The 11,539-nt window shown below is 39.9% G+C and overlaps 1 protein-coding gene across 1 annotated transcript in view; it reads right to left on the minus strand.

Moving 5' to 3' along the window:
• Positions 1–1,162: 1,162 nt before the first annotated feature.
• C8B (complement C8 beta chain) overlaps positions 1,163–11,539 on the minus strand; it is a 29,662-nt gene continuing 19,285 nt past the window's right edge. The window contains exons 9-12 of the mRNA XM_015815037.2: positions 9,978–10,141; positions 6,071–6,224; positions 2,478–2,546; positions 1,163–1,308 (exon numbers count right to left, since the gene is read on the minus strand). Of these exons, the coding sequence (XP_015670523.2) occupies positions 1,163–1,308; positions 2,478–2,546; positions 6,071–6,224; positions 9,978–10,141 (533 nt within the window). The remainder of the gene's footprint in view (positions 1,309–2,477; positions 2,547–6,070; positions 6,225–9,977; positions 10,142–11,539) is intronic.

Consider the following 11,539-nt stretch of genomic DNA (forward strand, 5'->3'; position numbering starts at 1 on the left):
ATGGAGTAGATTTAGATTAACCCTTACTCCATGGCCATGCCCTCCTGCCATCTATGATCTCTTCTGCCTGTTGATCCAGGTATTGTTGTTTCAGACTCAATCTGCTGTCTTCTGTAAATGTCATGCAACAGGGGAGCAAGAGGGGAGGACTGTTGTGATCCCTCTCTTCCGGCTGGGCAGAAGAGAAGCTGTAAATCTTGATAACTACGCCCTTCAAAGTACTTATCAGGATCTCTACTTTCCTTTGACAATGGTCCGCCAGATGCAAGGTTCCTGAATGCGCAAGGCAACGATCAATCTATTTTATTGTGCAGAAATTCAAAGTATTTTCCTATGACCTTTATGAATTTCATTAATTTTATTTTGTGTTTATATGAAGTTGCAAAATGCTTGTCAATATTTATACTTATAAAAAGTAATTTGCTGGGAGAATTCATGAGATGAACAAACATATGGTATCATTATTAGACAGCTAAGAAACTAGAGGGTCACAGAGGTATTTGAAAGAAGTTCACAATCTATATTTTCTTTTCTTTTCTTTTCTTTTTTTTAAAAAACCTACCTAATTGGCTAAATTAGCTACGTTTGAGGCAATAAATGGGAAACTGGATATATTGTCACATTGCTTTCAAGTTTCACATTTGATGAGGCTGCTTTGATTGAGATTTAAGCTTTCATTTATCCTAGGTATCCAGCTAGAAATACCCTCAAGTGACTATTAGAAAAGCTGTATTGTTACATTGATAGAAAAATAAGTAATCTGCTCTTGCTAGAAGTTGCTTTGCTTAACTATCTGAAAAAGGTCAATATTTCTTAATGCTGCAAAGGCAGATGATGACCTTTAATATTGCAAGGTGCTTCTGCACCCTTAAGCTCTCTCATGACTGGCATAATAAACACTCATCAAACAGGTTTAAAACTTCGGCTATATGATCTGCATTTTTAATCCAAAAGTTAACGTGTGGTACCTCATCTGTAGGCTCCAAAGTTTATTGTATTTCATTCATACATTTCCGCATCTGAAAAATAATTTCTAAACTGGACTGAGCTAACATTTAACATTTAATCCATCATCCCAATGTTTGCTTAGGTTGGGATTTATGAACAAAACTCAGTAACCTGCATTTTTTTTCTCTTTACAAATAGCTTTTCAACACAACCATTAAGTAGTTTCATGACTTGGCCCTGGACAAGGATTGCCACCATTTTGGGGAGCAGGGTTGTTACATTCCCGGCTTCTAGATTTTTGTCTTCCACTACTTGGGCTCCAGCTGGACCAGCAGCTCCAGTTTCCATCTATTGGAACATCTGGGGGGAGAAAAGGAGAAATAAAATTATGGTGATGTTATGAGGTCAAATGATAAAGCAATGTCAGTCCTAATTTTCACAATTCTGGTTTGATCTACGTAGATCAGGGGTGTCAAACTGCCGGCCCATAGGCCAGACACGTCACCAGGAAACCGTGCCTACCCCATTGCCGGCACATCGCACGACATCATGTGATGTCACGAGTTTGACATGTCTGACGTAGATTAATAAATGAAACCATAATCATATTTTATATTTTTTGATATAAACTACAGCAGAATTCCTAAAATGAGAGGGAAAAAAACATTCAAAAATATTGTAATATTGCTATCCATGTGTCTTGACTGAAATAAATTAGTGTGGAACACTTAAAAACCGTGTTACTAACTGTTACTAACTTAACAACAACATTTTACTTAACAAGTGTGGCAAGGAAAGTCATAAAATGGGGCAAGGAAAGTCATAAAATGAAGCGAAATTCAATACATTTCTCACTTAGCAAAATAAATTTTGGGCTCAATTGTGGTCGTAAGTTGAGGACTACCTGTAGTAGACCATCACAGGAAATCTCATGGCTTCATATTTTCAATGGTGGGACAAACAGGAAGGCCAAACATTCTGTGGGAGCCATTGGCCCATTGGTTGTGCACACACAGGTATGTGCAGAGAATAGAGGAAAATGTTAGAAGTTGTAGAGAATATTCATCTATTCCCTGCAGAATATTCGTCTATTCTCTCTCTACCAGAGAGGAAAATATCTAAGTCACTTTCTCCCAAAGTTCGGAGAAGGCACGCTTTGCACATACCAACCCACTTGGAAAAGCAGCATTTGAAGTAGTTTACATAGTACAGGCCAAAGCATGAAAAGGAAAGGACACAGATACAGATCCCAAACTTTTAGCCCCATATATGTTTCCAGAATGAGGATTTGCTCCAGCAAGCATTTTAACACTTTAATACTTTGCCCTGATGTTCATGTGTTAATGTTTTTTTTCACATTAGAACTCATTTGGTACCAGTCTGGGGATTATATGGTTATAACAAAACTATATTTGCAACACAAAAAGCTACAGGTGCAACACAAGTACAACACTACAGTCAACGGCTACTTTGCTTTGGAAAAAAATAAATAAGGGTGGAGGGTGGGGTGTCACCCTGTTTTCTCTTACTTGTTCTTTGTGTTCTTTCACAGGCAGTACCCTCATGTCCTAGTGGGCAAATGCATTCGCAGCGAGTCTCTAAAAGGAAAAAATAGAAACAGAACTATTTCCAAGGCAATTTTCAGATGCTTGCAAAGACCACTGAGAGGTAATTGAAAGGATTAATTGAGCAGATGACAAGGGAAACCATTTCAGTCCTGCCCAAAGATATTGTTATCACAAAGACAACAGATGACATGGTATTGAATTGAATTGAACTGAATACTTTATTTGGTCAAGTGTGATTAGACACACAAGGAATTTGTCTTCTTATGCGTCTAATCACACTTGAGCAAAGGAACCAGGGGAATGCATCGCTCCTATCTGCAACTCAGTACAAAATTGCACACCATGTTTATCTATTACAGAGCCATATATATCCAATGATCCAGAAACCACACACAGGGTGAGCAAGTATTTGGGATATTAAGGACTGCACTTGGGTTTTGAACGTCCTGTTGGGGTAGAGGGGAGAGCTTACTTCAAGAAGTGGATGGAGTCAGGAAAAAAAAACCTCTCTAAATTTGATTTCAATTTAAATATAATTACATTTGAATTAATTGAAGGTTAACACATCATTTTATATGATTTCTCCATCTGCTCTGTTAAATGTTTTTCAAAGTTTTGTGGAAAGTGGAAAGGCAGCCGAACTTTGTGTACTTCAAATGATGTTGGGTGACCTACTTAAGAAGATTTTTTTTTTAGACATAGTTTTTACATTGCTGTTTCCTCAGAGTTATGAAAAAGAGCTGAATGGTTGAGGTTATCAAACCTTCTGGGGAAATCAACATAGATCTAACAGAATGATATTGGTTTGATTTGTAAAACCTTCAACTTTTTCAACTTCTCAACTGCACGTTTAAGAATAATTAATGTTAGATAAAACATAACAATAATATTTAGGACAGATATAATTTCATTAATATGACTGGCATGAAATCCAACAGCACAGATGGAAAATACATCAGCTCCAATTATGTAATAAATATCAGTTCATATATAGTATGTCACCAATCATTTAGAACTAAGACAGTCAATCTACACATACATGTACCACAAATGTGATTTGAATCTCCTTCAGTTCCCAAGAGTGTACACACATCAGTTTTCACTAACATTACACCATCACTAAAGCTTTTCATGCTCTACAAAAGCCAATAATGTTAACCCTATTAATCCAATATTTTCAGAGACACGCACCCAAAATAATAATAAAATATTAAGTGGGGTGCCCTGCTCATAGGAAAATTGCCCATCCTATTTATAGGGCTACAAAGATAAAAAAAGAGGACTTGGCTTGTCAAAGATACATATAGAAAAGAATACAATACACATAGATCCACGTAGAAAAAATGCACATAGGAGGAAACAAAGAAAATAATGTAGGATACCTAGGGATGGCTGGAAGCTGTTCCACATCTCTAGCCTGCTAAGGAAGAGCTGTGGATTATTAATACTAGCTCCTTTGCTGAATAACACAACAGAAATAAGAAGCAGCAAGAGCATTGAAAGGGAACAGTGGCCCACAAAATGATTTAGCATCCAGTTTTGAACAGTTGTATTTCCATGGTTAAAGGTTGTGCATGGAAGCAAGCGTATGGGGAACATCATTCAATTTAGCCAGTTGAGCAGGTTTTGCAAAAGTAATTCAGAAAAAAAGATCTTAGTCACTCCAGTAAGTAGATAAGTAGGTAGGGAAGAGACTGTAGTGTAGAGAGGGTGAGACTAAAGGCTGCTCAGCCTAGAGGGACAAAGAAGCCAAGCTGGCTAAAGGTAGCATGCTATGTCTCCATTTCTTTGTTCTGAGATAAGAATTGGCTTGAGATATCCAATGGTCTGTCAGTGTTCCACAAGGCATAATTGGGAAAAGTTCTCCCTATGAGTGGAAGGGACTGATTAAAATTAGATACCAGACTTCCTTCTCTGTGCTTAGCAAAATTTGCCTCCTCCACATTCCCCCAGTTACCCTGGAAGAACATTCAGAAGCTAAATTTCCACAAAATGTAGAAGGCAAATAGTTTTAGTACCTCTAGGGTGGCCCATGTAACACCACAGTTGCATGAACTGCACTGGTTGCCAGTCTGCTTCCAGGTCCAGTTCAAGGTATTGTTGGTATTATATTTAAAGCCCTTTTTGGCATGGGTCCAGGCTACCAGAGGAATTGCCTCACACCAATAGGATTATTATTAGCGCATGGCGCTGTTACATTAGCCAGGAGAATGCAATGCTAATGCATAGTAGTATTTTGGTGCCAATTTTACTAGCTCTGTTGTGGCACATGCTCACCGAACTTTGCAAAGTGTGCCAAGGAGGGAGAGCTAGCTTTGCACCAGGAAGAAAGATTACCATCTCTTCCTGCAGCATCATCCAAGTCCCCTGCCCTCCACCAGAGCCACCTCACAAATGGTGTCACAATCGAGAACCATAGGTGGGCAGTAAGTGACAGGAGCTCACTCTATCATGCATTGCTAGGGCTCGAAACACTGGAGCAGAGACCATCTCCAGTATCACTAAACCATTGAGCCACTGAGCCTACTCCAATAGGATTGGCCTGTCCATCTTGCGCCAGCAGAGGGGGCATGCTGCAGATTCCACTGGCCAAGGAATTGTGGCTGGCGGGATCCAGGAGAAGAGCCTTTTCTGCTATGGTGCCCACTCTCTGGTACATCTTGCCCCTTGAGGTGAGATTTGTTTCCATCCTTTTGGCCTTCTGAAAGGGCCTGAAAACCTAGCTCTGCCAATTGGCCTGGGGCTCCGACAGGGGTGTCCCATTCCGGGAGTGGCTAGTAAAATAAGAGAAGATCTCACCTCCATCCTGTTTACACATTGGGCTTTTGTATCTGCATTCTCCTTCTGATGTTAATTTTGAATGTTTTAATGTCTAATGTTTTTAATGCTTTAATTTTTTAGTTGTACACTGCCATTTTTGACATTATAAGCCACCCAGAGTTGTCTGATAGTGAGATGGGCAGCATATAACAAACAAACAAACAAACAAATAAATGCATACATACCGTATATACAGTAACACAAATCCAGATATATAATGCCATGCTACATGTTTACAAAACATCTGTCTGCCCCTTAATCCGGCTTTGTCTTTCCTAGCCACAATTCAAAAGTGATTTTGAAAAGCCTCCCCCTGGAAACAGGGGGAAACACCCAGTGCACAATCTCCAGTAATGATCACGATAACCATTTTTAGCAGTTGCAGATGGCGTTTCCTCTTCCAAGAGATGGGAGAAGCACTAATTAATGGCCAGAGAGCTAGTGCTCTAGTAAATGTAGCAAAGTTATTTCCGAAAGAGATTTTAAGCAGATTGCAATGCTGTGTTTAATGCCTAATTGGGTTGGAAGAGACATTCTTAAATGTAAATGATTAAGATTCCATTATACTTGCCAAAGTGGTAAAGTTTCTTATCTTGCTATGCTGCCAGTGAAACAATTGTGACATTTAGAGAAATATCTTACTTTCTTATAGAGGATGGGAACAAGGAGAAAGTTGAAGCAAACTGCATTTTCATCGCAGATATTAGACAAATCAACAGAGGACACAAACTTACCTTTCAAAAATGGGGTTCCATTGCCCTGGCACCGAGCACATCTGCAGTCACTTGTTTCCTGACGGAACTCCTCAAGGGCAAGCTTCATGTTTTGTTTCAGTGTAGCAGCATTGGCAAAAGTATTTGCAGAAATTAAATTGTAAAGAGGCTCCACCTATCAAGAGCAGAGAGAGAGGGCCTGTTCATCTCTTCTATGTATGAACACATATCTCTAAATATGTCCATTCAAAAGATATGGACCACAGCGCTCACTATAGTTTATTGTAAGCAACCCAGAATTACCTGGTGGTGAGATGGGGAGCAAACAAATGTAATAATAAATAAATAGCTTATGATAAGAGGTGGAGGTTTCCATAGGTTTCAGATCCAGGGCTTTTCCCAATCCGACCAAGAAATATGAGACATCCCTCTAGGCAATGGAGATGAAGACAACTTTATCCTTTGTGGATGGATTGAGACTTGATCCCACGACAGGGCATTAGAACTGACATGAAGAAGTGATTCATTTCATTAATGGTCTATGTTAAAACTTTCATGGGAGCATAAGTGCCAGAAAGTGCCAGACATCATCAGAACTCAAACATCTAAAGGGGCTGAAGCAGTAAATCCACCAAGGTGATCTCGTTTGGAGTGTAGCCGTTACCCATCCCTGTGAAGCCATGCAAACACAATTCACCATCTCCTACCATTAATTTAAAATAGATGGCAAGAGGGAAATGTGGAGCTATATTCATATAAATAGTCATGAATGTGAGATAGATGACAGTATAAATTGAATAAATAAATAAATAAATAAATAAATAAATAAATAAATAAATGAATGAATGAACGAACGAACGAACGAACGAACGAACGAACGAACGAACGAACGAATGAATGAATGAATGAATAAAGTATTCTGCTCTTAAGATGGCTTGATCACCTCCCTTTATTCTGCAAGGAATGTCAGTTGTTTCTACAACAGAGTTCCCCAAAATTTCTGGCTTGGTGGCCTGGAAGGAAAGGGAGCAGCAGAGAAATGTGTGTGTGCGCAGCTGCGTACGTGCAAATGGCCATGCATGCATAAACAGGCACGTGCATGCTGACAGCGATAGTGTGCATGCACATGTGCAAATGGGCCATGCGCGCCCATGGCACATGCAAAAACGAGCCGCTGGTGCCCACATGACATTGGCCATGGTGCTAGCATTCCCACACATGTGCAAATGGGGCTGCTAGTGCCCGCATGGTGGTGCTACTGCAAGTGGGGCGGGGCTCACCAGCTATTCCTGGGGCCCAGTGGCCAACAGGCTGTGGGCCAGTACCAGGCCGTGGACCATAGATTGGGGCCCCCTGTTCTACAGCAACCCAAAAGTGCTTTTTCTTGAGGCAACTGGCCTTTCTTTTTTCTCACTTTCTCATCCAAGAAGCTTCTTCAACTCTGAAGCTGAAGGTAAAGCTGAAGCTGAATTTTCTTGGATGAGAAGTGAAACGTCTTCAAAGAGAAAAAAGAAGGGCCAGTTGCCTCGTGAAAAAGCACCTTTGGGACAACCATGACCTAGATGACTGAGAATCTCCATAGACATTTTCTACAGCATCCTTGGCAGACATATTTTGCTTGTAAAGCCACAGATTGGAGAAAAAGGTGGAAAGTTGTGTGAAAGATAACAGCAGCTACTGAGATCGTGCCTGACAATGCACTGATACAGAGGAGGCAGTGTGTGCTGTAACATTAATGGCTGGATCTTCTTTTGTAGTAATAATTGTCTATTTATCATAGACAATTTATCATAAAGTCTGCTCCTCAAAAGCACCGAGAACAAAATACTTGCAGCTGCAAATAAGCATTAGATTTTTTTCTTCCCCAATAGACCTCTGTGATCTCAAGACATGTTGACTAATTGGAAATTTCTTTTTTTTTTAAAAAAAATGCTGCAGTGTTTGAAATTAATTAATTATACATTATATTAAGGTATAATTAATACATTATATTAATTAATTATACATTACTTCCTCCATCACCTTGTAATCTTCTTCCAAGAAGACTATCAGTGTTTCTATATCTGTACTGACTGTTGCCACCACAAATTGCGGTCAAGTTTGATTTAGAAGTGCAAACTGAACTGGATCAATTCAGATTTCCAATTTGGAAAAATCTTCTGCACACAAAAGCAAAAGCTTCTGGATACTTTGTTTATTGTAGATCCAAAGATTTCCAGTTTGATGGCCTAATGGGGTTCAACTGTTCAATTCAGTATTAGGTTTCGTTTTACAGCTCTGGGTGAATTGCCTTTGATTCTTCAAACCAAAATGGACAATCCAATCAAGCAAAAGCCTTCCTAAAAGGAGAACAACCCTGACTTTATGCTAAATATTCAGTGATATGACTTCCTGAAAATAATTTCATTTTCTAAAAGTCTTGTCTAATTCTTTCCCCAGAACTGGAATATTCCCAGCTTGGGAACATTTCCTATTGCATTTAATTGTAATTGCCTCCACCTCCCTTTTCTGATTACATGTAAGCTAGGCAAATTAAATTGCAAACTCTTACTAGATGAAAATTGGATAAAGCAACAGGTAACAACCCAGGAGTGTACTTTAGTCATACTGCACAGTCACAGGAAGAGGGGGGGGAAGCATGATGACAGGCATACAAGCAAGGAAAGCAAGAAAGCAATGGCTAGCAATACAGAAATTACTATCAAAATGCAGGTGGATTGGCTGGGACCGGTAACGAGATCTAGGAGCCGGGTGCAAAGATCGCCATATCCATAAAAGGCTTCCCCATCGACTGGAAGTTACCCTGATGATGCTGACAGTTGCCAGTGAAAGCTTGGTATTGTGTTTTATTAAACTTTTATAGTTTTATAAACTTCCTGGTGTTCACGCATTTTTATGCCAGCTGATATATATATCTTTTCTAAAGGACATCAGCTGATTTTCTTATTTGTTCAACAGGGTCAACAGATTTTGAAATCAGGCAAGTTTATAATGTTCAAATTTGGACCGATTACAGATTTCATATTTGATTTCCACTCTCACTCCAGGGAGTGGATGCATTGGCTTAGATCCTGAAAGGCTTTGGCAAAAGCATTCAACCAGAAAAGGACTTATCCACACCAATGCTTCGGCAGCTACTATGAATTAAAAAGGAGCCACCTACATGGAGTGAAAGGATTGTTAAAAATGACACAGTGCTGCTCTCTGTAGCTTTCTTCAGTTTTCAGCATTTCATCTTTTATCCTCAACACCTGCTCCCCATCCCGCTCCATTCAGTAGAGTCGTCTGATTTTCAGGAGGTTTTTTTGGACTTCGCTAGCAATAGGTGGACTCCAAACTTTTAAAGTTGTCACTGTTTTCTATCAGGTAATAAAAATAGCACTAGCAATAGCACTTAGATTTATATACCTCCCCATAGTGCTTTGCACTATCTTTACGTCTTTGCGAACTGGGGGGGGAGGGGAAGATTCTGTGCAACTGGTGGGCAAGCTTGGGCCTGCCACTTGCGCAAATGGAGCATGTGCACACACACTTGCCCATTGTTTGCGCAAGTGGGGATGCACGCTCGCTCTTGCCTGCCACTTCCATGGCCAGGTTCTGAATGGCTCAAAACCTGGAGGTGGACCGTGGCCTGGGGGTAGGGGACCCCTGCTTTACAACACTCTCTGAGCGGTTTACAATGTCATCATATTGTCCCCCAACAATCTGAGCTCTCATTTTACTGACCTCAAAGGATGGAAGGATGAGTCAACCTTGAGCCCATCAGGATCAAACTCCAGGCTGTGGGCAGAGTTGGCCTGCAGTACTGCATTCTAACCATTGCACCACCAGGGATCCTCACCAATTTGATCCTATATTTTTTCCCCCCATCCTGAATATCCTGAGGCTGGTTAATACAACTTGCTATGGAACAAATGTTTTATACAACCTTCATTCGGATAATCTCTGGGTTGTACTGAACAGCATCCCCCCACTCTTGCATCAGTTCTGCATTGGGCAAGTCTTTGTTTGCAAGTGTTGTAATGTGTTCACTGGCCCCTCCACGGACAAGAGCAATAAAGTCTTCCACAAATTTCTTTTCTGATGTGGTATCTGCAGAAAAATTATTGAGACATCGGTTTAGAGATTTATATATGTCTTCAACAGCTTTTATGTCAAGAATTGAATTGCCTGACATAATGGTGCAGATCATGCCATGATTATCCTCCTGTTAACAGACATATGTAGACACTGATCTATAGCACAGGAAGACCTCAACTTACAACCATTCATTTAGTGACCGTTTGTAGTTACAACCAGTAACGTATGACTGGTTTTCACACTTTCACATGACTGTTGCAGCATCTCCATGGTCACATTATCAACATTTGGACGCTTGGAAACTGGCATGCATTTATGATAGTTGCACTACCTCAGGGTAAAGTGATCACCATTTGTAACCTTCCCAAACAATTTCTGAAAGCAGGGTCAATGGGGGAAGCCAGATTCACTTAACAACTTCAGTGAGTCATTTAACAACTGTGGCAAGAAAGGCTATAAAATGGGGCACAACTCACTTAACAACTGTCTTGTTTAGCTACAGAAATTTGGGGCTCTAGTGTTGTCGTAAGTCAAGGACTACTTGTACTATGGTTTAGAACTACTAAGTTTCCATACTCTATTTAATCCTCTAGGGAAAGATTGAAGGCAAACGAGGTCCAGGCAGAAGAAGAACATTGTGGCTTCAAAATCTAAGGGACTGGTTTGGACAAAACTCAACAGCACTTTTTCATGCGGCTGCTGATAAAAACAGGATCGCCAACATGATCGCCAACGTCCAATAATGGATATGGCACAAGAAGAAGAAGAAGAAAGTTTCCAAATGGCAGAAATGCAGAAATGCAGCCCATGCAGCAAGGTAGAAGCATGCACCAGTCTTTCTGGAGCTTCCATCATTCCTTGAAGTCCAAACAGTGTTACTAGACTCTAGATTGCTACAGACTATCTAGAAAATGTTTTTGAGATCTCCACATTGAGCTACAAGGCCTACCCATCCAATTTAGATTCAATGGGTTTTTTTTAAAACAGAGACCATTTAAACATTGATGCAGATACATGGGTACCTTTGGAAGCTTCCTACTTTTGTCAAAATGGTGAGAACAGTGTTGTGCCATTGCGCTGTAAACACCACTCCCTTTTTGCCATCATTCTGTCCCCCCTTGTTACAATAGAAAATTGCAGGATTATTAATATCAGCATCACCATCATCAGCATCATCATTACTGTTACTATCTGAATCAGATTGGGTAATTTCAATCAAGACTTTGACAAGGCTGCTATTTTTACAATATTTTATCATTTCTCTGTTGACATCAGACACATTTTTGTTAAAATTGCTTGCAGATGAATGGATAAAATAGATGATAATACATAATGATAGAGAGATGCAGATAGATAAATAATTATAGAGATGGATAGAGATAGATAGATAGATAGATAGATAGATAGATA

The sequence above is a fragment of the Protobothrops mucrosquamatus genome, unplaced genomic scaffold, assembly GCF_001527695.2.
Source record: "Protobothrops mucrosquamatus isolate PMUCROS unplaced genomic scaffold, P.Mucros_1.0 scaffold304, whole genome shotgun sequence".
Classification (NCBI taxonomy): domain Eukaryota; kingdom Metazoa; phylum Chordata; class Lepidosauria; order Squamata; family Viperidae; genus Protobothrops; species Protobothrops mucrosquamatus.